The sequence below is a fragment of the Miniopterus natalensis genome, chromosome 3, assembly GCF_054644295.1.
Source record: "Miniopterus natalensis isolate mMinNat1 chromosome 3, mMinNat1.hap1, whole genome shotgun sequence".
NCBI classification, from domain to species: domain Eukaryota; kingdom Metazoa; phylum Chordata; class Mammalia; order Chiroptera; family Miniopteridae; genus Miniopterus; species Miniopterus natalensis.
This window is the reverse complement of record NC_142083.1, coordinates 75124768-75152077: the sequence shown is the minus strand read 5'-3', so window position 1 is coordinate 75152077 and position 27310 is coordinate 75124768. Positions and strand designations below refer to the sequence as shown.

The 27310-nt window shown below is 55.5% G+C and overlaps 1 protein-coding gene across 1 annotated transcript; it reads left to right on the top strand.

Moving 5' to 3' along the window:
- On the top strand, nucleotides 1–23441 carry RASA4B (RAS p21 protein activator 4B). Its single transcript, XM_016199063.2, has 21 exons — nucleotides 1–80; nucleotides 5177–5233; nucleotides 6702–6815; nucleotides 7308–7369; nucleotides 8495–8624; nucleotides 10735–10816; nucleotides 11407–11538; nucleotides 11778–11869; nucleotides 12888–13005; nucleotides 13252–13402; nucleotides 13717–13781; nucleotides 14066–14178; nucleotides 14419–14611; nucleotides 14849–14986; nucleotides 15533–15677; nucleotides 15925–16094; nucleotides 17806–17943; nucleotides 19088–19223; nucleotides 20135–20255; nucleotides 22947–23011; nucleotides 23161–23441. Exons 1-21 carry the CDS (start codon nucleotides 16–18, stop codon nucleotides 23280–23282), a joined length of 2409 nt encoding a protein of 802 aa, XP_016054549.2. The 5' UTR covers nucleotides 1–15; the 3' UTR covers nucleotides 23283–23441.
- The last annotated feature ends 3869 nt before the right edge of the window (nucleotides 23442–27310 follow it).

Sequence of the window (27310 nt, the reverse complement as noted above, 5' to 3'; positions counted from 1 at the left end):
CGTCGCGGACCCACGATGGCCAAGCGCAGCTCGCTGTCCATCCGCATCGTGGAGGGGAAGAACCTGCCCGCCAAGGACATGTGAGCGCAACTGGGGGTGGGAACCCCAACTCTCCAGGCAGGGGCGCTGCCCCTGACGCCTGACCTTTCTGGGGTCCACACGGCCCACCCACAAGTAACGTAGAGGCGAGAGTGTGTCGAGTGTGTCCACAGTGGGCGACTGGCAGGGAAATGGGGACAGTGAGGAGATTCGCTGCGAGCATGGGACGGGGTGACAGGGAAGGGCCGTGGACTGAGGAGGAAGCGGAGATCCGTAAGGGGCCTCAGTGAACCGGGAGCGACCGTGGACTGGGGAGGGCGGGGGTCTGTAAGGGGACTTAGCGAGCCGGGAGCGAGCCAACAGCGACTCACGAGAAGGGGCTTTTGATAGGACAGGAGCTGGGCGTGGGGTCGACATCGCAGGGGAGACATTTCAGTCGACTACTGAGGTCTCGGTCAACTGCTGGGGGTGTGGCTGGAGGGGGTGGAGATGCCCCCTAGAAATGAGTTTTCCTTGGCAGTTTCTGAACACTTAGTACCTGAGAGGGTGCACCTGAAACACACCTGGGACCCAGGGGCTGTCCTGGGGCTTCCTGCTGTGCACTTGGGATGGGAGGTACTGGCTTGAAGAGTTGACCGATAGGGCAGAAGGCCAGCTCAGGGCAAAATGGAGTGGCTGGGGAGTAGCTGTTGCTTGTGCCCTATGCTTTACGTGAGCCATCACCGTTAATCCTCAAAAGCACCCAGCAAGGCAGTTCTCATCATAACATTTTACACAGGAAACCGAGGCTCAGAGATGGGGAACGCTGGCTCCAAGTGCGGAGCAAGGTCTTGAGTCCAGGGCTCCTAACAAACACTGCCATCTAGGGCTTTCCCTGGTCCCTGGCTAGATTGTAGGCGATTTCAGGAGCCCCTTGTCCTACAGTTCTTAGTATGTCCCAGGGCTGAGCTGCCCCATTCGATGCCTGGCTCCCTTGTATGCAGCCTTAGGTTGCTCCCTGTTCCCTAAACCTCAAGAGGTAGAAATCTCTCAGATATGAGCTATGGAAAGCACAAAGCTCCAGGGGCTCTGGCTGCCTGGGGGAGGGGGTGGAGGAAAGGGAGCCCTGGGCAGCATAGGGTCCAAAGTCTGCTGGGCCGGAGCCTCCCCACACCCAGGCTCTTCATCCAGCTCCTGGAAGCAGAGAGGTGGCTAGATGGGGTGGGGGGAGGGGGGGCAGGTTGCAGTGCAGTAGGAAGGGACTAGGGCATCTCTCTTACATGGACAGTGGCCCCTAAGAATTTCCCAGCACACTCAGCATCAGGAGCAGTTCCAGTTCAAGGCCCCCTGGGCCTGATGAGGCTGGGCTCAGCAGTTGCTATGGCAATGGGTGAGGGAGGGTGGTGGGGGGACCATCTCAAGGTGGATTTCTGTTCATGAGAGGAGGTGGGGCGGGAGCTGAGATTGTGTTTTCTGGGGTGGGAAAGCAGATGAGCTCTGAGAAGGGTCTCAGCCTCCAGGCCCAGCCTCTAAGCAGCCCCCACACGCTGGCTGGCACCGTAACTAGGTCAGCTTAGCCTCCTCTGGCTTGTGGCTGCTGGGAGGAGCAGTTGGGAGGAGCAACTGGGAGGAGCAGCCCCTCTGTCCTTTGCCTCCCTCCCCATTCCCTAAGCACTTGCCCTCATGCCTGGCTCCAGGCTCTCACCAACCCAGGGAGGTAAAGCTGTGGACTGTGCCTACCTGGGAGCCAAGGTGCCTGGTTTCCTGCATAGCTCTGCCTTGGCACAGCTGAGGGACTCTGGGCAAGGTGCCTTCATTCCCAGGGGTGGGGCCACCAAATCGTGTTGGTTCTGCCTTTGAAATCTTTTTTCTTGTCCTTCCCCCATTCGTGCCTCACTCACCTCCCCTCACCTCCTTTCTTCAGCCTTTCCTATAGTAGCTGGTGTACACAGTTCTAACCTGTCAACTATCTTTTAAATCCAGCTGTTACCCCCTCCCTCAACCCCTCACCTTTGGGCTACTGCCCTTTACAGCCATGCTTCTGCATGTATTTGGGGCCTTCTGCTTTCAAGCACTCTCCTTCAGAGTCCTCCAGAAAACTCCTATTCATCCTTCAGGACACCTCTCAAAATTTTCTCCAAGGCTTTTCCTGGTGTCCTTGTGCAGGGTTCCTTGTCCCTGTTCTGCACTCTTCAGTACTTTGGGTCAGCTGGAGTTAGGACAGAGCCCTTGGTAGCAAATTGTTCCTTCCTGGGCTGCCTGTGTCACGTGACTGTGAGGGTAAGAACTATGACTCATATGACCTGACATTCTGGGTGCCCTGAGGGACACCTGGTCCACAGTGGGGGACAATAAGAGATGTTGAGGACCTCTCATTTAATCTTTTCATTAGCCCTATAAGGTAGATATGCTCAGTTTGAAGATGGGGAAGCTGAGGCTCAGGATGTGGAAGTCATTTGCCAAGGCCACATAGGTCTGTAGAGAAGCCGTGACTCAAACCCACTCTGCTGCTGACAGGCCAAGAATCCTAGCAGGACAGAGGTTGCAAGCTTGCTGTGGGTCTCAGTGGGGAGAGCCTCACAAATGCCATGCAAAGCACTTGGTTCCAAGATGGCAAGGGTTTGGAGATCATAGGAAGTCCTCACTGAATGCTGGAGGCAGGGGTGGTGGTGAGCCTACCTCATTGTGCCTCATCAGTCTCCAACCTGTCTCCTGAGCAGCATCCCTTCCAGCCAGGGCTTACACACTTCTGAGGTCAGGGAGCTCACCACTTATCCTAGTGGCCCATCTTGACTGAAACTGTTCTGAGGAGGGAAGCCCTTCGAACACAGCTACCACCTGCCTCCCTGCCACTTCCACTCATGGGTTTTTAATTCTCTTAAGGGCACAGAACACAGCTGTATTCCCCGTCACCAGCAGCTCTCAGAGCCCACCTGTTTCTGTCATGCTCCCTCCTGCTGTCTTCCATTCTTGGGTGCCTGGATCAGACAGACAGGAGTTGAGTCTCATGGTGACCAGTGACCCACTGGCTCCCACGTCCAGTGACCCTGGGGACAGGCCTGGGGCTATTTCAGGGTTTGCCCTGATCCTTCCTCTTCCAGAGCCTGGAAACTGCCAAGGCCCTAAATATAGAGGTCCTGCAAGTAGCCAGGCTGGGCCAAAGCCGGCAAGTAGCTTGGGGAAGGAGAAGTAGTAGAGGGGATCAGCCTAGGGGCCTCATCAGGGCAGAGAACACTGGGGAGGGTATAGGTCCCAATAGCTGGCCAGGTAGCATGATTGGGTCCAGGTCCTTATATCTGGCCTCAGACCCCTTGATCCAGCCACCTATTGCGTTGCTGCCCCTGCACACAGTCTGTTCCTGCCTCTGGGCCTTTGCCTACCTCCATAGCCCTGCCTACAACATGAGCCCCAAACTTCACTATGTGTTCACAATTATCTATTTAGTGAGAGCTGAGCAGTGGGTAGTGCTGAGCTCACAGGACACAAGAGGTTCCCTGCCCCTAGGAAACCCCAGGGCAGAAGGCAGAAGCTGGGTAGAGAAGGACCTGAGGTAGGGGGCAACCCACAGAGGTCTCAGCCCACACCGACCTATCCCTAGTTCCTCCAAGCTTCTTGATCAAACACATGTGCCGCTCCTGGGCCCTGCTGCCCAGTTCAGCATTGGGGTACCCAGGGACCTATTACTTAAGGCCTGGGGTCTCCTTGTCTTGGGGTGGTGGGATGCAAGCTGGGGTATTCCCAAGGGGCTCTCTGGAGTAGGGGGCTCTTGAACGATGGGGTAGGGGGTTTCGGGCAGAGGAGCAAAGAGTCTAGGGTGGGGCTGACATTGACTAAACACCTCCCATGGCCTGGCCCTCAGCTGTGTCAGGGACCCAGGGCAGCTACCTAGGAGCTGGCATGACAAGTCCCACTTTACAGGGGGAAGCTGAATCTTGGCAGACATTTTCTATTGGCGTCTGAGAACCTTTGAAGAGTGGTTTCCTCAAAAGAAGAGCCTCTTTTGAGAAGGGAAGCAGGGCTTGGAATTCCCCAACCTCCAACACGAAAATACACTTCCTTTCTCTTTCTTAAAATTTTTTTTTTTTAACCCTCACCCGAGGATGTTTTTATAGATTTTAGAGAGAGAGGAAGGGAGAGAGAGAATAGAGAGAGAGAGAGAGAGAAACATCCATCAGTTGCCTCCCATACAGGCCCTGACCAGCAGATCCAACCCACAACCTGGGTATGTGCCCTGACTGGGAATGGAACCCTCGATCCTTTGGTGCACGGGATAGTGCTCCAACCAACTGAGCCACACTGGCCAGGCCTGAAGGGCATTTCTGGAGACAGTCCTCACCCCCCTTCTTTCCCAGTACCAACCCTGAGCCTGGCTGGCGCTGTTCTCAACCCCACAAATACTCCACCAATGAGACAGGTGGGACTGGACAGTCCCAGGTTTGCCTTCCTGGTCCTTTGTTCCCAGATGGCTGGGAGTTGAGGGCAGACGGTTATATTTGTTCATTCATTCATCCATTCAGTCAGCAAACACTCACAGGACCCTGTCTTCTGCCAAGCCTTGTCCTGGGCCCTGGGGACACGGAAGTGGTCCCTACCCTCAGGTCACTCAGTCAGGTGGGGAAGGCAACTGACCGGACATAACTAGCTTTCCTGGGAGAGAGGGAAACATTCTGAGGACGGGCAGGCAGTGGGGTTGCGGGGGAGACCTTACTCCTGCTTCTGGGACAGAGAGGGCTCTTAGAAGAGGGGCCAAGGCTGAGAGGGTGGGAGGAGAAACAGCAAAAGCAAAGGCTCAGAGGAGAGACTAAGGGGCTGCCTGTGGTGTTGAGGGTAGGGGTGTCGGGGAGCTGGCTTGGGGCAGTTGTAACTTGTGACTGTTGTTTCTGTCCTCCCTGAGGTGGGACGGGGTGGAGCCAAGAGCCTTGATACAGGTTCCTGTCTTCCCTAACCACCCCCTTCCAAGGCTGAGGGTGAGGACATAGGTTTTAGCTTGAGGAGCCTTTGGGCTCCACCCCGGGACCCAGTTCCTCAGCCTTGACTGTTTTTTACCTGGAGTCACTGAGGGCCCCGGGCAGAGGGAGGGGAGCTGCCTGGGAGGCCCCGCCCTTCACCCTCCTGCAGCACCACCTGCCAGCCCTGCACTCTCCTGTCTGTCTTGCAGCAACGGCAGCAGTGACCCCTACTGCATCGTGAAGGTGGACAATGAGCCCATCATCAGGTACCACCCCCCCAGCCCGTTTCCACACACACACCTCAGAGGCATATAAACTTTGTATGGAAGTGGGCATCTAATCCCCTGGGCCCCACCACACCCTGCCACACTTCCTAGGAGGTGTGTAAGACCAGCCTGTAACTCAGCTTGCTAATTACTGACCTTAACACCACCCAGGGATTATCTGCTGTGGGCCAGGCACTTGGCCACGGGCCTGACACCGACTTATTCTGTAGTCTTTACAGCCCCCAAGAGCGACATGACAGTGATTAGTAACAAGAGCTGTCACTTATGCAGTGCTGTCTCCTCCACCCTTTACTAAATGAGTTCAGCCATTCAATACTTACAATGAGCTACATATAATATCATTAAACCCTATTAACAGATGAAAGGAAACTGAGACTCTGAGAGACTAAGTAACTTGCCTGAAATCACATACTTAGTAAGCGGCAAAGCCAGACTGGAACCCAAGTCTGGCTCTTCCAAAGCCTGAGCTCCTTCTCCCCTTCCTGGTCCTTGCTCTAACTTGGGGGCCCCTCTCTCCTAGAGAGCCCCACAGTGGTTATCCCCCAGAAAAACTGCTCTTCTCCAGGCTGAGGCTCCCCATTCTGCACTCAGAAGGCCCAATTCCCCTGGACCTCCCTTTCTCTGTGGGGTTCACGATTCTGGTCAGGGTCTTTGCTATCCTGTCCCCTCCCTCACCCAGGCCTCTGCCTCAGAGTTCATGGCCAGAGCTACTTACTGTTCTGCCTAGCTGAGTGCCCATTGCTGACTGCTGGCCAAGGCTGCCTGACTCACAGTTCTGCAAGCAGGGCCCACCTTTTTTCCAGCTTCTCTCCTAACCACAGACAGCAAGTGAAGAGAGAGACATGGTGGCTCTGACTGTCTTAATGACAGACAAGGAAACTGAGGTCCCAGAGTTCAAGTGACTTCTCTGAGAAGTGATTGGGTGAAGGCGATCCCCTGAGCCTTAATCTGGGTCCTTGGGGTTTTCAGCTTCCCCCCACCCACATCCCTGCTGAGTCCCATGAGTTGAAGGCTCTGGTCCAGGGGTTTTGGCCAGAGCTGGGCGAGGCCCTGGAGCATGGCTCCCAGGCCCCCCAGGAGGACTGCCTGGCTCCAGAGTCAGCTTGGCCATCCCCCTGCCTTCACCCTCAGCAAGTCTGTTCAGCATCAGGAGCCGGGGAGTCCTGTGGTGTGAGCTGAGCTGCTGCCAATTTCCCCAAATGTAAAATGGCCTGATGGATGCAGCCCTGTGCCCCACCCAGGGCAGAGAGGAAGATCAGGAGGGAGTGATTGGTGGTGGACAGGTGGTCTGGGACATGGAAAATCACCAAACAGCAGAGCAGCTGTTCCCTGGAGTGGAAGGTGGAAGGGGATGTGGGGAAAGGTGGGCTCAAGCCATACGGCCCCACCTCGCCTCAGCCTGGGGCCTGCAGGTGGTCCGGGAGGTGCTGAGGGTCTTCTCCTACAGGACAGCCACCGTGTGGAAAACCCTGTGCCCATTCTGGGGTGAGGAGTATCAGGTGCACCTTCCCCCCACCTTCCACGCGGTAGCCTTCTATGTCATGGACGAGGATGCCCTCAGGTGCGTGGGCCCCACTCTTCAGCTGGGGCCTGAACCCCACTGTCTGCCCCTCCCTGGCCCATCTCACTGCAGGGACTGCTGGTCACTCTGCATCCTCTTTATAGCCTGGAGGGCGGAGGAGCCCAGGAGGGTCGGGAAGGGTATGGGGTGTGAGCATGTGTGTGTCATGTGTGGATTCATCGGGCTTGCACCATATCATATGTGTGCATGTGTGGAAATACAGGCACAGGTGCGCTATGTGAGTATAGGGATGTGAGGTAGGAAATGGGCACACAGAGAGCATGAGCTTGGCATGTATGTGGGCACATTGATTGATCCATCTGCAGAAATACATGATGTGCTGAAAGGTGATGGGTCCTGCTCAGAGAGGCCCCTGTAAGTGACCAGAGTGTCAACCTCCCTGTTCCCCACAGGGGCCCCAAACTGGGTGGGAGGGGGTCCGGGGCTCCCTGCAGAGCACTGCCCAGCTCTGGCTCCCTCTCCATCCTCCAGCCGGGATGACGTTATCGGGAAGGTCTGCCTTACCAGGGACACCCTGGCTGCTCACCCTAAGGGTAAGGTCCCCAGGAGGGAGCCCACAGCCCACTCCTGGCCTTCCTCCTCTCCCCTCACTGCTCTTCCCAGTCCCCAGCCTTCCCCCCCTACTCAGAGACCCTTCCTCTAGGCTCCTTCAGGCCCCATGCTCAGGGAAAGCCATTTCTACCTTCCTCAGAGGGCCTGAACACCCACCTCTGTGCCCTGGGCCCCATTCTCTCTCCAGGTTGGACCGCATCCCCCAGAGCAAAAGGGCTGCTAGTGGTGGGATCTGAGGCCTCTGCAGGCCGAGGAAGGGGCCTTCTTAAGCCCACTGCTGAGATATAGAGACCCCTCCTCCCAATCCAACTGACTCCTCTGTACCCACTGGGGTCTCCTCATCCTGGGCCCCAATGCCACTCTGTCCTAAGTCTGAAGGGTTGGCCTAGAGCTGGGCTAGTCTGGAGAGCCCCTTGGAAGATTCCTGGGATGCTGACATTGCTTTGAGGGGTCAGCCCAGCCCCAGCCTTGCTGTGTGACTTGGAGTAGCTGTTGCCTTCTCTGGGCTGAGTCTCCATTTGCCCATGAGGGTTCAGACCGGAAGCTCTTAGATGCTTCAGGCTCTGCCAGCCTGAGCCCCTGTGACTCCCAGGGGCCTCCCAGACACACACCTGCTCCTGTCTGTGAGGCTGGGGCAGGCATGCGGGGGCGGGGGGGAATCTGCTGACTCATGGAGACTCTTGGCCCCTGCCAGGCCAGAGGCCTCTCCTACCAGAGGCCCCAGCCAGCCCCTCGAGGTTCGGTGGCCCCAATGATGCCGTTCTCTTTTCACTTCCCCTTCTGGGCTTAGGCCTTACTTCCAGCATCCCTAAGCGAGAGCCATTCTCCCCCTGTTTTAAGATGGGGAAACTGAGGACAGGGGGCAGTGCCATGATGAGTTAGGGTCAGGGCCACCAAATGCAGCATGGCACAATAGTGAGGATACAGGGGTCACAGGCTGAGCCTCAGTTTCCCCGTCTGTCACTGGGGACAACAGCCCCTGCCTCACAGGAGCTTGAGAGGATTCCAAGGGGATTAAGGAGGGGCCACGTGGTGCCTGGCGGAGCTGAGGGTGAAGGGCGTGGGAAGGAAAGAGCCAGGCCACTGGCTCAACTGCAGCTTCACAGGTTTTAGTGGGTGGGCCCACTTGACGGAGGTCGACCCTGATGAGGAGGTGCAGGGCGAGATCCACCTGCGGCTGGAGGTGGTGCCGGGGACCCGGGCCGGCCGGCTGCGCTGCTCTGTGCTGGAGGCCAGGTGAGATGTAGGGGACTGGGGAGCAGAGTAGTGGGCCCCACGAAACTAGAGAAACCCACTGTGGATGCTGCTCCTCCTCTCCCCCATCCACCTCCTGGCCCTGTGCCTCCTCCCATCGAAGCTGCTCTTGGGCAGATTGGAGAGGTTTCCCTGATTTGAACATGTTTCCTGGATGACCCTACTCAGGAGGGATGACCCTTCGGGGAAGGGATGAAGTTATAACAGCAGAACTTCAGGCATCATAGAGCAGTGGGGGGGGGGGGACCCTGAACTATGATCATATAGCCCCCAATGCCAAGATTGGGCTTCCCCTGGGTTTAACATCAATATGAACTTGGCCTGATATGTGGTGGAGGGAGGGTCCTTGGTATGGTGGCTGGTGGGGGAGGGGGTTGTGTCTGTGTGAAAGAAGTTACTGAAAATCTCTAGTGGGAAGGCTGGGGTTCTCAGGAGGGACAGTGACTTGGGTGGGAATGTGGGCCTGAGTCACTTGTGACAGGGACCCCCCCCCAGAATATTTTTGTTGTTGTTCTCATCTGAGGATATTTTTTCCATTAATTTTTAGAGGGAGTGAAAGGGAGGGAGGGAAGGGGGGGGAGGGAGAGAGAGAGAGGGAGAGAGGGAAACATCGATGTGAGAGAGACACATTGATTGGCTACCTCCTGCATGCACCTCGACAGGCGGGGGACCAACCTGCCACCCAGGTATGTGCCTGCCCTTGGCTGGAATTGAACCTGTGACCCTTTGGTGTGTGGGTCGATGCTCTAACCACTAAGCCACATCAGCCAGGGCCCCCAGAGTATTTTTAGCTGAAGGCCTGAGTGTGAGTCACACACACTCCATGAGATGCACCTTCATTTCTGGCTCGAGCCCACCTCCACAGGGTCCTTGCCTGCCTCTGCAGGAAGGCAGCCCCCAGCCTATGGGAGCATGCCCCCACTGTGGAGTGGTTGGCCTCTCTCTCCCGAAAATGAGGACTGTGGCCTCCCTGGCTTTATTTTCTGTCCTGGGGCTGGTATGTGGAAGAGGCACAGCCAGACGGAAAATGGTTCGACTTGGGCAGAATCACAGTCACGCCCCTCATGCTCAGTCATCCTCTCACATGCCATCCATCCCTTTCCTTGCCCACTTCCTTCCTCCTCAGCCTCAGAGGCACCAGGCTCCCTGTGGCACAAGTGCACACACACTCACGCTGCCCAGATGGCTGGGCACACGGTTGGGCCAACCTGGCCCCTCTTAGCAAGTCCCTGGGTGGGGGAGTGGCCTGTCCAGGTGTCCTTTTAGAGTGTGGGGGACTCGTCCCCCATTGTCCTCAGCTCAGACCCCTTCTGGAATTTGGAGACAGCCCAGGAAGCTGCCTTGGTTGCAGAGGCAGGAAGAACATCGCCTCCTCACCTTTCTGGGCAGGTTCTCAAGACCGGCCTCTGGGATTCTATTAGATGATTCTGAGGAAGAAAGAAAAGCAGGCACAAGAGGCTTCCAGCTTAAACTATGGGAAAGAGCAGGAAATAATGTTTATAGCGAGTGGAAGAGGGGCAGGCTTTGTTATTCCACAAACCTATGCTGGGGGTGCTGTGACCAGATCTGGGCTTTGGAAGGGACCATAGATGGAGAGAGGACGATCGGGCTGCTCACTAAGACCCCCTTGAGTAGGGGGATATGTCAGGGCGAGCCTTCTAAAAGCTCATTCAGTCGTGCAGTTTGTCTTCATTTTACTGATGAGGAAACCAAGGCTCAGAGAGGCAGCTCCTGCTCAGGGCTGCCCTGGGAACAGAGCCCTCCCTCTGTTCCCGCCCCCCCGCCCCCCCCCCCCCCCCCCCCCCCCCCCCCCGCTGCTTCACTACTGCACCTCCCTCCTCCTCCGCCCCAGTAGGTGCAGCAGCCCAGTCAGAAGGAGCTATGGCCTCCACCCTGGGAGACCCTGGGCCTGGTGTGGGGGCCCGATGTGGTGGTTGATGTGGGAATTAGGTTACAGAAAAGGGAGGGGTGCTGTCCACAGTCACCCAGCTCGCCAGGGGCAGGATGAGCTCAGGCCTTTCCAATCTGGTGGCATTACTCCACAACTGGGGTGGCTTAGGTGACAGTGGATATTTTGATCCCTCCTCCCCAGGGACCTAGCCCCCAAGGACCGGAATGGTGCATCTGACCCCTTTGTCCGTGTGCGCTACAATGGCCGGACTCAGGAAACCTCGGTGAGGAGGCCTGTGGGCTGGGGAGGGGGCAGGGAGGCTGAGGGCCCTACCTGGGTCCCTCACTGCCTCACCACTTCCTCACCATTACCTGGGGGGTGAGCCTAGGACTGCCCTCTTGCAGAGGAGGCTCAGGAAAGCGGGGTGATCTCTCTGAGGGTTTACAGCAGTCCCAGCCCTCAGGCACCCGACCCCTGTGGCCTCAGCCTTTTCATTCCTGGACAGGCTGGACCCAGACAAGTGGCCAAGCCAACAGCTGCCTCCAGTGCTGTCCTCACCTTGGGAAACAGCCAGAGGGGTGGGCTCAGCCCTGCCGGGGAGGATGCGAAGACCTGGGTTCTCCAGGCAATCTAGTACTTTTTTGTTGTGTGGCCATGGACAAGTGCCTTACTCCAGGCCTCAATTTCCCTACTTGAGAAATGGATGGGGACTTAGGAAGTTTTTACCTCTGCTATTGCTGGGCCTCCGCCTGGACCCAGGTGAGGAGGCTGCTCCAGTTCCCTTGCAGGGAACCCAGGGGAGCTATTTGGGGTGGCTCTACCCTTGGCTGGGCGTGGGGAGCCCATGGAGTCAGCCCTCTGCTTTCTGGGCAGATTGTGAAGAAATCATGCTACCCACGCTGGAATGAGACATTCGAGTTTGAACTGGAGGAGGGGTCCACAGAGGCACTGTGTGTGGAGGCCTGGGACTGGGACCTTGTCAGCCGCAATGATTTCTTGGGCAAAGTGAGCATACTTCCCCTCCAGGCTGCACCTGCAGCCTTTAGCACCTGTCCTCCCAGCCATCCTGTCCCTCCAACTTCCCCAGAGAGGGGCATTCAGGAGATCTGGGACTCCCCAGAACCAGCAATTACCCCATCCCCAACTGCCCCTGGTGCTCAGGGACCCTCCAAAGGTACAGTATAGTTGTCAAGGAAGAGACTTGTGTGGCTCCAGCCTGGCCCCCACCCTGCCTCTGCCCCCAGGTGGTGGTCAATGTCCAGAGACTGTGGGCGGCCCAGCAGGAGGAGGGCTGGTTCCAGCTGCAGCCTGACCAATCCAAGAGTCGGAGGGAAGAGTGAGTGCTTGGACCTTGGTGGCTGGGATGGAATGCTCTGGGCCTGGAGAGGCTGAGAGTTGGCTCCAGCAGGCAGGCAGGTGGGCGGGTCAGGGGTGGGTGATGCATCCCCAGGTTTCTTTCAGCTCTTACTCACTAGGCCAGGTTCCTACTCTATCCAGGCTGGATCCTGCCTCCTCTCCCTTCCCACAGTCCTGGACTCAGCTCAGTTGTCTGAGCTCCAAGGCAAGACAGGTCTCCTGCTTTCTACCTTCTGGAAGTTTCTGGAACAAGTCTTCAGACTCTTTCCCTTTAAGAGTTTCTCTGCTGACCTCAGACTAGAGTTCAAGTTCCCAAAGCTCTGAGTCAGTGTCCCTGAACCATAGCTCTGACTTGCCCCAGAATTCTCTGGAAATAAGGTTGCTAGATAAAATAAAGGATGTCCAATTAAAACTGAACTTCAGATAAACAGTGAATAATTTTTTAGTATAGGTATGTCAATGAAATATTTGAGATAAACTTATACTAAATTTTCAAATTTAACTAGGCATCTTGTATTTTTATTGTGCTAAATTTGGCACCCTATCTAGGAAGCCCTTTGGCCTCCTTGCCCATACCTCAACCCAGAAATGGAGGCTCAGCAATCCCCCATACCTTGGATAGTACAGCTTGTCTCTCTGCAGAAGGCCCCAGACCCCCATCCCCACCTTCAATAGGGCAGGGGCGGGGTGGACGGCTGTGTCAGCACCAAGACATTTTTGTCTTGACTGCCTCTACTGCATGCAAGGCTGTGTGCCGAGCAGCATCACTGTGAGCTGTGCTATGCTGCGGGCAGTGGGCCCTTAGAGATTGTTAAGTTTTGGTTGGTGCCCTCACCAGGAGGGATCAGAACAGGGGAGCTTGGTGGTGCAGGGAACAAAGGTGGAGTGTGTCAGCAGAGAGATTGTGAGGCTGACCCCAAGCAGGGAAGATGGAGGCAGTGGGGAGGGGACATAGCCCAGGGGTCCCTGGTGGAGAGGTCACATGCTGTCTGTTCCAGGGGCAACCTGGGCTCCTTGCAGCTGGAGGTGCGACTGCGGGACGAGATGGTGCTGCCCTCTGGCAGCTACCAGCCCCTGGTGCAGCTGCTGTGCCGTGAGGTGAAGCTGGGCACCCAGGTGAGGAGGGCCCCAGGGGAAGAGGGAGGGTCCTGGGATGGTAGGCCTGTCCTTCTGTCCATCTAAATCCACTCTGAGGAGCAAAACACAGTTCTCAGGTTGGTAAGAATTAGCTAGTGTCCAGGAACCCTTGACCTCTCTTGTGAAATCTCCATCCTCTGCATGGCCCTCTGAGGTCCTCAGAATAAAGGGTTTGGGTTCCCTAGTGTGTCCTGCAACCCTGCCTCTCCTTGCTGCCTCCTGCAGGGTCCAGGACACCTGATCCCGCTCATTGAGGAGATGACTAGCACTGAGTGCCGCCAGGAAGTGGCCACCAACCTGCTCAAGCTCTTCCTGGGGCAGGGACTAGCCAAAGACTTTCTGGACCTGCTCTTCCAGCTGGAGCTGAGTCGCACAAGTGAGTCCTGGGAGGGAGTGGCTTGTCTGAGGGTGTTGTGGAGAGAGAAGCAGGGAGCCAAGGACTCTAGAGATGCTGGGATGGGAGAAATCCAGGAGGTCCTCCTGTAGGAGGTTGATGGATTCCATTAGCAGGAAAACTGTCAGATTAAGAAGCAAGGGAAAAAGCAAAAGACAGAGCTGGGATAATGGGTTGAGATGTGGCAAGGAAGCTCTTTACTGTAGGGCCCTCTTAGAACCCCAGGGTCCTCTGTTCTCTTCCCCAAAGCCTTGTTCCTCTCCCAGTCCCCTACCCACTGGAAACTCTGTTTATAGGTGAGGCCAACACCCTGTTCCGGAGCAACTCTCTGGCCTCAAAGTCCATGGAGTCTTTTCTGAAGGTGAGATTACATGGTATCTTGTTTTTGTTTATAGATGAGGAAACTAAGGTTCAGAGAGGCCAAGAGACATAACTTAAATTCAAGTCTTCTGTTCTTCCTTCCTTCGTACCTTGCTCGATTGATTGATTCATTTATTCATGTAGCAGCAGTTTGAGATGCATTCCTTGTGTGCCTGGCCAGTCCTGAGTGGATACAACAGGCAGATGGTGCACAGGGTGGCTGCGAGGCCAGCTGCCGAGTGATGGTTGGCCGACAGGACTAATGCTGCTCTCGGTGGCCCCCAGGTGGCTGGGATGCGGTATTTGCACAGCGTCCTGGGCCCCATCATCGACAGGATATTTGAGGAGAAGAAGTACGTGGAGCTGGACCCCAGTAAAGTGGAGGTCAAGGATGTAGGGTGAGGTCGGGGGAGATGTCTGGGGGAACAGGGGGCTGGTGGGGAGGGCAGCTATGTCTGCAAGTATGTGTTTATGCTTCGATCTACCTTTCATCTACCTGCTCACTCGTGTGTTGTCTCTGTGTCCCAATTACGGCTGATGCCTTTTTGCGCCCGTGTCTTTGGGAGGCCCTGCCTGAGTTGTGTGTGTGTGGACGCTGCCTGCGACCCTCTTTGATGGTCCATCTCCGGCCCCCGCAGGTGCTCTGGGCTGCACCGGCCGCAGACCGAGGCGGAGGTGCTGGAGCAGAGCGCGCAGACGCTGCGTGCCCACCTGGGGGCGCTGCTGAGCGCGCTCTGTCGCTCCGTCCGGGCGTGCCCAGCCGTGGTCCGCGCCACCTTCCGCCAGCTCTTCAGGCGCGTGCGGGAGCGCTTCCCCAGCGCCCAGCAGGAGGTGCGCCCTCTGCAGGCAGGGCTGGGCGAGAAGAGAAAGCTGTAGGGAAAGGGGAGCAGCGGGACCCCAAGGCCCAGTGGAGAGGCGTGGTAGGGGTGGTGGTGGAGGAATCAGTAGCCAAGGGCAGGGAGAGGGGCAGGGTTATGGGGAGAGACAGGGACAGTGCCCAAGGGGAAGGGGCTGTCAAGAACTCAGGCCTGGGGGAGTCCAGCCCACAGCTCTTTCGCACCCCTCCAGAACGTGCCATTCATCGCTGTCACCAGCTTCCTGTGCCTGCGCTTCGTCTCTCCTGCCATCATGACACCCAAGCTCTTCCACCTGCGAGAGCGACACGCAGACGCCCGCACCAGCCGAACCCTGCTCCTGCTGGCCAAGGTGTGGCTGCAGGCAGGGATGCCCAGCTGGGTGCTGAACAGGGGTCCTTGTCCTTGCGTTGTGTCCCCAACTGGCTCCAGGAAGTCCTTGTGACTAGGCCACTGATACTCTCACGTAGCACAGCACTTCACAGTTTGCAAAGCATTTCCACAGTCACCCAATCTCATGAATAAGGCAACAGGTCTGCCAGGGGAAGGAGGTTACCCAAGGCCCCACAGCCTGTTGGTGGTGAATCCCAGGTCTTTCAACCCCAGATCTACTTACTCTCAGGCTGTGCCTATCTGCCCAGCACTGTGCTACAGCCAGCATACCCCGTGGGACAGTCTGATATAAGACCTGCAGAGGAAGGGTAATAGGTTGGGCCTCGATAGTATCAACTATCAGGTCCTGAAATGCCTCAAACTGAGTGATCTGTTTACCCGGTGGGGATGGAGTGGGCCTATGAGCAGAGCCTATGCTGCTTCTGTCTGTATTTCTACTGTGGGAGTAGCACAGATTTGGGGCCTTGGCCCAGCAGACCCTGGCCCTTCCTGCTGTCATCTCCAGGCAGTCCAGAATGTGGGCAACATGGACACGCCAGCTTCCAGGGCCAAGGAGGCTTGGATGGAGCCACTGCAGCCCACCGTGCGCCAGGGTGTGGCCCAGCTGAAGGACTTCATCACCAAGCTGGTGGACATTGAAGAGAAGGAGGGTGAGCGCTTCATGTGAGGACCCGCTCACAGTCTCCTGTTTGTGTTTGACCCACCACCAGTCCTATGGTCCCATCTACTCTGTGCCAACAGCTCCAAATCATGTTTGCTCCATCCTATTCCATGGCCCCACCCCTGCCTGTGCCTCTGGAAGCTCCGCCAACAGCCTGCTGTTGATGTTTGCTCCGCCCCTGACACCACGCACTAGCCACTGAGCACACTTTTTGCCTTACCTCCCTTGCCTGGCAGAACTGGACCTGCAGAGGGCGTTAAGCTTGCAGACACCACCAGTGAAGGAGGGACCACTCTTCATCCACAGGACCAAAGGAAAGGGCCCCCTCATGTCCTCCTCTTTCAAGAAGCTCTACTTCTCCCTAACCACTGAGGCCCTCAGCTTCGCCAAGACACCTAGCTCCAAGGTGGGTAAGGAGGGAGGAGGGCAAGTGGGGCTCTGAGGGGTTCTAACACCCTGGAGGCACCTGTCCCTTCCTCAGAGCCCATCCCAGGGTCAGAGAAGAAATCCAGGCAGGACTAGCCTCCTGATGTCAGCAACAAAGTCACAAGACCCATGAGGAAGAAACTCCTCAGCAAAGGAGGCATAGGGCAGACAGCCACTGTGGTGTCCAACTCTGGCTTCTGGGTCAGGTGCATGAGTGGAGTAAGGGACTGAGGGATGCTTCTAGGAGAGCAGGAAAGCAGAGAGGGGCTAAGAGGAGTCCTGGGCTCCAACCCTGTATACCTACAGGAAGTGTCTCAACCTCTCTGGGCCTTGGTGTCTTGGCTTGTAAATTGGAGATAGTGGTCCTTGCTTAACAGGTTGTTGAGGATTAGATGAGATGATCTTTCTCTGGGTCCAGAGCCAGGATCTTGCACAGAGCAGAGTGGACCTTTTGACCCTTAGCTGGGCGAACCTGACCCTCAGTAAGCCAGGCTCGGGATGGTCGGCTAGGGGTGCCCAACCCAGCCCTGAGCATCTGGGGGTTACTGAGGGGGTGAAGGAGCTCCTGGGGTGCCCTCAGCTTAGGCCTCCCACTTTCTAGCTTCTTTTGCTCTGGGCAACTGCCCAGCCCTGGGGTCCCCTCAGCATTTTCTACAGCCTCAGCAAACCCTGGCTACTTGGCAGAGCCCTCTCTCACTCTGCTCTGGGCCCCTTTCTGTTCCTTGGCATTGAGCTGGCCTTTCTGTGGGCACAACCTGTGTATCCCTCTGTGCAGTGCCACCCTCCACTGCCTCCTTTCTTCCTCCTCTCTAGCAGGCATGGCAGCACATCCTCAGGGCTGTCCCTCTGTCCTTTCAGTGGTCCCACCCTGAGATGGCTCAGACATGTGTCCCTGGGGCTCCCCTCCAGTTTTTCCCACTCTTCCAACAGATGCCACTGCCCCTCTCTGCTTGTCACTGAGGCCAGTGGAGTGGGGGTGGACTTAGATGCCAGGTTGGGGAGTGTGGGCTTTATCCCAAGGGCCATGAGGACTGGTCATTTGGATGATGAGGAGCCCTGGTGAGCTCTGATGGGAGAGATTAAAGAAGCAAGGAGAGCAGGCTCTGGGGGCTGAGCGCATAGATTCAGCTTGAGCAAATTGGAGTTCTCTCAGGAACGTGGATATTTTATATCCAGACCTTTTCTCTGTCCCATCTGTATCTCATTCGATTCTATGATGAGGGGAGGGGAGGGGAGGGGAGGGGAGGGGAGGGGAGGGGAGGGGAGGGGAGGGGAGGGGAGGGGAGGGGAGGGGAGGGGAGGGGAGGGGAGGGGAGGGGAGGGGAGGGGAGGGGAGGGGAGGAGGGGTTAGGAGGTGGGATATGACTTTTAGAGCTTGGGAAAATAAAGGTGAGCTGGGAAATTAATAAATGCAAAGGCACATTGCTTGGTCCACGGCAGGCATTACCTTCCAGCCCCAGGGAGTGCTGGGTGTCTAGAGACTTTTCCAAAAGTCAGACCTCCCAGGACAGCTGGGAGCCCCTGAGAGGCTGGGCATTTGGACACCATCTGTCTGCGTTCTGTCCTGATTGCAGTCACTCACAGAGCAGGCTCCTGGAGGGATGCGGCAGAAGGGGAAACTGAGGCCCAAAGATAGGAAATAGAGTGGCCTCAACTGGGACTCTGAGCCTCCTGTCCTCTCCCCTTCCCAGAAGTGTGCCCTAATCAAGCTAGCCAACATCCGGGCAGCAGAAAAGGTGGAGGAGAAGAGCTTTGGCAGCTCACACGTCATGCAGGTCATCTACACAGACGACACAGGCAGGCCCCAGACAGCCTACCTTCAGTGCAAGGTGCGGCTGTGTGGTGGGGGCACCCTCGGGGAGGGGTGCTGTGGGCATTGCCTGGGTGGGCTGGAGTGAGGAGTGAGTGAGTCTCTCACCCCCTTGTCAGCCTCATCAGGCACAGCAAGGTATGTGTGATCTGATGTGAGTGCCCTGTGTGTGTGTGTCTCTCCGTGGTCCTGCTTCCGTGCTTCGTATGGAACACATTTGTGGGAAGCTATTTCCAAGTATCTGAGTTGGTTGGTGCCTGTGTGTTTTTGTGTGTGTGCATATCAACACATAACAATCATGTTTATACAAGTCTGTGGCTCTGGGTGCATGCTCTCACATCCCCTTCTCTGTGTATTTTCTTTTCTGTTTATGTTTTAACTCATTCATTTCAAAATACTTATTGAGCACCTGCTAGGTTCCAGGCATGTTCTAGGTGGTGGAAGTATGGCAGCAGACAAAACAGAGTCCCTGCCCTAAATGGACCTTATATTCCAGGAAAGAAGATGGACTGATAAATAATAAATATTTACTAAGTCAAATGGCAAACAGTGCCTTGAAGGGAACCAAAGGAGACTAAGAGAGATAGGGAGGGGACAAACGGGGTGCAGTGGGGACGGGTGCTGCTTTGTAAAGGGTGGTCAGGAGGGCCTCTGATAGGTGGCATTTGAACAGGGACAAGGTGAGGGAAGGAGCATCTAGGGGAAGAATGCATGGAGGAAGAACACAAGTTGGAAGGCTGGAGGCAGCCTGGCTTATCTCCAGGAGTGACTGTCCTGGGCAGGTGGTAGGAGGTCACAGACACATCCCATGGGGCCCCACCCTCTATGGACTCCCTGTTGGGTCAGAGTGCAGAGCCACAGGGAAAAAGTGGTGACAGCAGGGCCACCACATATGGTTGGCAAGTTGTGGACTACAAGGGCATGGCCATGGGGGCCAGTGGCAGCTGAAATCCAGCCCATGCTCTGCTCACCACGCCAGGTGCGTAGACATGGGCTGCTTCTATTGGGAGAAAGGGCAGTCTTTCCTAATTCACTCAAAGCTACTGAGTATTCTAGCGGGGAACATGTCATCCTGAGTGGCACAGGAGCTCCAGGGAGGGAGGGCTTTCTGGAGGGGGTGACCTCTGACCAGTCCTATTCCCCCCACCTTCTGGTCCCTGCAGTGTGTGAATGAGCTGAACCAGTGGCTGTCTGCACTGCGGAAGGTGAGCATTAACAACACTGGCCTGCTGGGCTCCTATCACCCTGGTGTCTTCCGCGGGGACAAATGGAGCTGCTGCCACCAGAAGGACAAGACAGGTGGGAGTGAAGGCCTGGGCACTGCTGGGCTGCATCTGTCCACAGCAGGCAGCCTGGTACCTGAGCTGGCTGGGGGGACCCTGGGCTTTGGGCACTAGAGCTATGGCACAGAGGAGCTTCTACTAGAATTGTCGGTGATGATGGAGCCATGAGCACAAGTGGCTATTGAGTGCAGCCAACGAACTGAATTTTACTTATTTTATAATTTTATTTAATTTAAATTTAAATAGCTTTACTTAAGTGTGGCTAGAGGCCATTGGAACCTGGCCCACCTGCTCTAGCCCATTCCTGGATTTGAGGTTGAACAGTGGGTGGAAACTGGAGGCTCTTTACAAGGGTGTCGCTGACTGGTTGGCCTTGCCTCTTACTATACCCATCACAGCAATAGCCTTTGGCAAAGTGGGGCTCCTAGGGCACTGTGAGGCAGAGCCCATTTTATGGAGGAGGAAACCGAGGCTTAGTGAAGGCAGATGCCTCTACCAAGGTGGTAAGGACAGCAAGTGGTAAGGCCAGCTCATTCCAAGGCACAAACCCACTGTTGATTCCCTCACCACATTACATTCCAGGATGCTCTCTGCTTCCTTCCAGCCAGGCACTTCTAGAAAGTGGTCCAGCTCCCTAAGTCGTATCCTTTGCAGTTTCCACGCTCTGCAGTCCACGCTCTGCAGTTATATACCCCATGGCTCAGGAGTGAACCCGAGAGAGGAGCTGCTGCCCCCGGAGTGTGGGGAGCCATCAGCAGGCTCTGAGCCAGGCTTTTCAGACTGTGCTCCTAGCCCGGCCCGCACTGGGGCCCCCTGAGTCCATCCTGTTCCCTCTCTAGGCCTAGGTTTTCCCATCTGAACTACCAGGAAGTTGGATGTGAGTTCTCACAGTGCCTGCCTTAAACTCTACCTTCTCTCTGCTCCCAGATGTAGGCTGTGATAAGACCCGGTCACGGGTGACCCTGCAGGAATGGAATGACCCTCTTGACCATGACCTGGAGGCCCAACTCATCTACCGACATCTGCTGGGCATGGAGGCTGCACTGCGGTGAGGAGGCCTGTGCAGGGCAGTGAGCCCCACATGGGAGAGCTCTTGCAGCCCGGGAAATATGCCAGGCAGGGGCCAGAGCTGGGATTCAGGCTTAGGACTGCTCCACCGTGGCTGGTCACCTCCCTTCTAATCAGGCCCAGCACCTTTTTGCCTTTGGCAGCCACATCTGGGGAGGAGCACCTGGATCTCTGCAACATGAGGCCGCTCATGGTAGGATGAAGGCCCCAAGGGCCCCATCTGCGCAGCCTTCTCAGGTGCCCTCAGAGCACATGGATTGTCCTCAGCCAACTCCCTGAGTTCCTCAGCCATTTCGATTAATTCAGTGGTGCTCAGCCCTGGCTCCAGTGTAGAAAAAACAGGATGCTCAGGCCCTACCCCACTGACTCAGAATCTCTGGGGTGGGGAGGGGGCCCAGCATGGGGATATTTTAAAGAGATGCAATACTTCCTAAGAGCATTGCTTCCCTGGCAGGTTTATCCCCCGGGGCCTGCACCGGGGCCTGAAGGGGCGGTGGCTGTCCTCTTTGTTCCTCATCTGCTCTTCCAGGGCTTATCTCTTCAAAATTCTTCAAAACTCATGCTGTCAGACTAGACCCACTCACTTCCCTGTGAACTGCAGTCACCAGTGGCCTCCAGGTCACTCTATAGCTACCTCCTTTCGGACCCTGAACCCTCACTCTTGTGACTACACCCTAAGATCTCCCATCACTCCTCCTCCTCCTCCTCCTCCTCATTTTCTAGTCTCCACTTGAATTTCACTTTATGTAGAAACACATTTAATATTCATAACCACTAAACCAAGTAGGTACTCTTATTACCCCCATTTAAGCCAGGAACCAGTGGAGCTAAGATTCGAACTCAAGCTACCTTAGGTTCAGGTGGGTCCCACCATGGGACCAGCACCCATGGTTCTTACCACCACACCCTGCCTGAAGAGCCCCCCACCTCATTCCAACTCACTTCCTCTAGCGTCCAATGCCAGACCCACTGACCCAACCATCTGCTGTATTAGTTTCCTATGGCTGCTGTAACAAATTACCACATACATGGTGGCTTAAAACAACCCAGGTATAGAGATCGGAAGTCAGAAATCAGTCTCAGTGGGTTAAAAGCCAAAGGGGCCCGTGGCCCCTTCCTCCATCATCAAAGTGCATCACTCTAGTCCCTGCTTCCATCATTACATCGTCACCTTCTTCCTTTGACCTTCTTGCCTCCCTCTTATAAAGACCTGTGATTATAGTGGGCCCACTTTCCTCACTTTCCCTCACCTTCCCCAGCCCCACATCCAACCTTTCAGTAAGTCCAGCCCCTTGGTTTTACTTTCAGAATAAGGCCAGATCTGACCCCTTCTCGAATCTACACTGTGACTCTCCCTGTCTGAGCTTCTCACATCTTCCATTGCATGGATGACACAACAGCCTCCTAACTGGCCATTCTGCCTCAGCTCCTGCCTCGCTAGGATCTGTTCTCCACACAGCCCCCAGAGTGATCTTTTCAAACATAAAACAGATCATATCACTCCCCTGCTTAAAATCCCTTCTGGCTTTCCACATCCTTAAAATCTAGTCTTTGCCCTGGCTGCAGTGCCCAAGTGCCTGGCTGACCTCCTTCCCAGCCTCATCTACCACCATGCCCTCTGTGCTAAGCTTGCTGAAGCTGTCATTGCTGTCATGCTGTCTCTGGGCCTCTCCACCACAGGACCTTTGCACTTGCTGTGTCCTTTGCCTGAAAGTTCTCCCCCAGGTGTTCACATGGCTTGTTCCCTCACCTGATTCAGGCCTCTGCTCAAATGCCACCTGTTAGAGAGGCCTTCCCTGACCGTCATTACTCTAGAACATTATGGAACTCATCAGTATGAGCTGTTTACTCATTTCTTGCCTCTCAATTATACTGAGCTTCTTGAGAGCAGGCCTGTGGCATTTGCTGCTTTAATCCCAGTACTGAGAACAGTGCCTTTCACATTCCAGCCCAGCAAGAAATTTGAATAAGAACATGAGTGGAAGAGTGAGGGAATGACGCTTGAGCTGGTCCATGAAGTTCGACAGGATCTCACAGAGAGCTAAGCAGGGAATGGCATTCTGGGCAGTAGGGGCAACATGGAAAAAGGCCAGGTGACTGCCCTGAGAGAAGCAGGAAAGCAGAAGGTGTCTGAGGAGGAGGAAATGCCTGTTAGACCTTGGCAGAGGGAAACATCTCTCCCAAAATAGACCAGGGAGACTGTCAGAAGGGCTGAGCCAGAAGAATTCCTAAGTAAGGCACTTCCAAGTATGGGATTTATGCGGCCGCTCACCCTCCCTCCATGCAGGCACATGGAGGATTAGACGTGAGAGGACCCGGTTAGGAACCATGCTTAAAATGTTACTGTCTCCATGCCAGTTAACTCATCCCATGGCCAGTTAATTTAGAGGGTTTTCAGGCTCTAAGTGGCTCTTTTCCCAAGGGTCCTTCAAAACAGGAGTGACATCATTTGAGCGTGGTTTCCAAAGTGCCATCTGCTGAGGCAGTTGGGAGGGTGGGCAAACCAGAGGAGGAGGCTGGAAGAGGGAAAGCAGGAGGTAATAGGGGCCAAGACCTGGGCCCATGTTTCTTCCCCATAGGTTGAAAGAGTCAGCCCTGTACCCCAGAAGCCCCTGCAACTCAGGAGGCCCTCACTGGGCAACAGGAGCCCTCACCTTCTTCTGCCCCACAGGGAGAAGCACCTGGAGCTCAGTGCAGGCACAGAGGCAGGCTCCGTGTTCACGGGCCTGGGTGAAGGTAGGTCCCTCCCATCTGGACTCTATTGGTGGTCTGAGCCCCCCCTTCAGGGATACCTGAGGCCCACTTCCAGGGGCCTCTGACCTTTGGGACAGGCACTGGGAGGCAAGGCCCAGCCTGCTCTGCTCTCAACCTGCACTTGCCCTCAGCCCCAGAAGACCCACTGGCCCAGCTGCTACAGGTGCTGCAGGACCTCCGGGAGGCGCACAGTTGCAGCCCAGCCAGCTCCCCGCCCTCAGAGCCAAACTGCCTCCTGGAGCTGCAGACGTGAGGCCTACCCCACACTCCCTCACCGAGCCCCCTGCCGGGTACTCGGATACCCCTGGTGCACTCCCAACCCTTCACCTCAGTCCCTCTCATTGGGGTGCAGGACATGGGTCTCTCCCAGGCTGGGTGAGTTGGGTAGACAGGGACCAGGGGATCCAGAAGTCCAGAGCTGACAAGGCTGTGGCCAATCATGGCCCATATGAAGTCTCTAGGGGAATGTGGGGGCTCCTGCTCTTCTGAGAGGCTTCGCTGCTCCCAGCAGTCCCTGCAGCTGTCACCGCCACTAGCCCAGACTCTTCAGGGACTTTCTACTCCTGCCCATAGCAGACCCAGCCAGAAACTACCCCTAGGATGGTCTACACCCAAGTGGACTAATACTTCCTTACCCAGAGACGTGGGAAGGACACAGAGCCCAGGAGACCAGGCCTTGACCTCAGTACCCACTTTGCTCTTGGCCACCACTCCACCTGCTCTCCTCACAGCCACTGGCCGTGCCCCTGGGAGAGCATCGCGGTGCTCTATCACCGACAATAAATAAACCTGCTGTGACTGTGGCTCTGGAGTCTCATGATGCGGCTCAGTGGAAGGAGTGGGCCTGGGTACCCAAACGCCTGCTGGGGGGCATGGCCAAGGACCTGCTGCCAGCATAGCCTCTGTATCCCCATCTATTCTTTGCTTTCCCTCTCCCGGGGGGGGGGGAGGGACTCCTTTCTCCTCCTAGCTGCTGTCCTCACGATGCCCCTAGGTCCCACTCCTCTGTCTCCCATAGGCTACATAGCTTGACCTGGCTCACCAGCTGTCCTCTCCTTGTAGCCCCCACACAGGCTCCAAGTGTCCTGAAGACTGCACAGCAGGGGCAGGTTCAGAATCTTGACTCATGTGGCCTGGCCCTGGTAGCGTTCCTTATGTCAAAGTAAGGCCCCCTCTGGTCATCACCTCCCTGCCCTCATCCCGATCCATCTCTAGGCACACAGTAACGTCCAACATAATTAACAAGATGAGGAAGGCACAGGGGCTTCCAGCACATTCTTTAAAACTCATCCAACCAAGCTTGGAGCCTGTGAATCCTAGGCTTAGGACAGTCCCCAAGGGCCTGGGTCCCATGTAGGACCCCTGACTCAGCTGACCAGCCAGGTCCTGGGGCAGGGCCATCTGGACAGGCTGCATAATGGGTTCTTTGAGGGATGGCAGAGGAAGCAAAGGGGGATGAAAGAACAGGGGTTTCCCCTTCCCTCTACCTTTTGGGGCCATGTTGACCTTTTCTCCTGGTCACAGCCTCAATGGGGGGCAGTATCCCCCCACAAGAAGCCCACCAACCCACCCCTTGGATATTCATCTCCTCTTGGCTGTGATGCTACCATCCTGTGGATCTCATGAGCTGCTTTGCAGGGTTAGGTGAGCCCTCTCCCTTTCTGGCCCAAGGTTTGGGTCCAGCGGTGGCTGAGCTTGCTCTGCCCCTACCCCATCAGGACCTGGTTCTGTGGCTCCTTTCTTAGAGCCTCACACAAATCCTCATGCCTGGTGGATATTCTTGGGTTTCCAGGACTTCATGGTCAGGAAGTATGGACTCCAGGGTCTCCTGAGCTCGAGTACAGGGAATGAAGGGGGGAAGTGTGCACTTATTGGTGCTGCAACAAGTAGAATTCTGGATTTTAAGTGCATACATACAGCTGCCCACTGGCAAGGCCCACCACCCTCTCCTTTAGTGGATCCTGGTGTGGACATGGCCACCACAGCCAGAAGGGGAGTTAAAATGAATGCCTGGCATTGTCCCTACCATTCATGTACCCCCACCCCTAAGGTCTCCTCTCAGGCTCTGAGCAGAGCTGCCTACAGCCCCGGATACTACATTCTTTTTGGAAGCCACCTGGGAAAAAGGAAGACAGAAAAGACTCCTGTCTGCCTATGGCACAGGAAAGTGCCAGAGGTCACACTTTGCACCTGCCCAGGGATTCTGCACTAACACCATAGCCCCTCAGGATCGCCAGGCCTGTTATTTGCCTAGGGCCTGGGTCAGGTCCTCTTGAGGCCTGTAGCCCTGGGGACTGTCAATCAGCATAGGGCAGGCACCCTGGGAAGCCCTGAGCTGGTCCAGCTCACACAGTACTTGCATCTTTCATCCTCTGGGTCTGTCCTGTAGGAAATCTGGGAAAATTCCCACCAACTTCCTTTTGGAAATTCCTGCCAAAGTATAGTTTTCAAGTATATTTAAAAAATGACTCACACAAATACAGAATGAACATGTATCAAAGACTTATTACACACAAAGGAGGAAATGAGTGTTTGGCAAAGCTGGCTCATAGAGCATTTTGAGAAGCCAGGTAAATATTTGTAAGCATTCTGAGAAAAGAATGTTAGAATAAGATTGTGACGTTCTCTATGGGATAGAAACTTACAAGTTCATAAGTAACTTCAGTGTCTGGGTTCTAATCGAATAATAAATATCAAAGTCAAACCCGGGTCCACTCCCCAATATTAGGGATTGGCTAACTTTCTAAAAAGGCCCAGGCATACAAGTTTTGGTCACAATTACTCTCAGAGCACAAAAGTAGCCACAGACAATGAGTAAACAAATGGGCTTAGCTTATTCTAATAAAACTTTATTTACAAAAAGGGGGCAGGCTTGATTTGGTCTGCAAGCCCTCATAGTTTGAGGATCTCTGCCCTAGATAATTAACCCTTGGGCAAGCCTGTTCAACAATGCTTTAGTGTGACACTGATAAAACATGCTCCCATCACCTGTTTCCAAGTTTGGATAATGTTTCTTAACACCCCTTGTCCCAGCAGCCACTTTCACAATTGTGCTAGGCAGGCCTGTCTTATCAGAAGATGGGAATGGTCACTTGGCCTCCTCTTGGGGCACACCAAAATCGAGCCTCTGAAGACTCTTTGGGGGTGCTGACAGCTTCTGGCACCCAGGGTCTGATGCTGGTTTGGGAATCAAAGGGTAAATACGACCAGAACTCCCCAAGAGAGGATAGACTTCCACAGTGGCAAGGAGGGCGAGGCCCTTGCTGGGTAAAAATTGTCTCCCCACTCTAGCCCAGTTAAAGGCAGCCAGTCTTGGCACATCCAGGTTCCTGCAATCCTGGCAAAGGTAGCATCCTTGGCCCAAACTTTTCCAGGATGACTCAGAAGAATGGGGATTACAACCTCAGGGCTTTCTATTCCTCAGCAGTTAAAGAGGTGCCCAGCAGCTTGACCCAGACAGTCAAGGTTGGTGTGGGCCTCCAGTGAATGACACTTTCTCACCCCAGCCCTGGAGGCTCAAGTAGGAAATGGCCCTTCCCAGAAAACGGTAGTGGAAGCTCAGATTTCCTTTGGGACTTGGCTGCTGCCCAGACTTAAAGAAACAGCTGGAAAGCTATTAGGGCTTCAGTAGCTAATCTGAGACTCCAGACCCTCCCGCTTCAAACAGCTCAGGTAGGACCTTTATGCTAAGCTGTAGTCTGCAGAGTATCAACCAGTCAAGAGGCAGATGCACTTATCCCTCCCAGAGCCTCTCTCACACGTACATACACACCTTCCTCCTGCCCCAGCCCTCACCCAATTGTCACCCTAACAAGACGCGCACTAGGCCACAAGCCCACTTGGCAAATCAGTTACAACACAGCCAGGGGCTTGTAGCAGTCTGCCCAGGCAGCCTAGGCAGGGGGCTTATCCATACACAGCCGTCTGGTTCAAGGGATGGACGCCCGTGAGCCTGAGGCTTCTTCCGCCCCCACCAGCCACACCTACACATACCCCAAGGCTCCAGTCATTCAGGGGCCTCTTGCTGTGTACTCCAAGGGCACATTTGTAAAGACAGATCAGGGGTGTGGGGAGCAGAGGTAGGCGACCTCGGGGTAGCTGCTTATCCTGGACGAGGATATCTCAGACCGCAGAGCACCTCCCAGCTCTCCGAACAAGCGACAAAGCGAAGGGACCTTCCGGACTCAACGCATGCGCAGAGTCACCAGCCTCCCTCGGATTCTGGTGCCTGCGCAAGATCCTCCAGCCCGATAGGGGGCAATGGGCCAGGCCTCCCGCGGG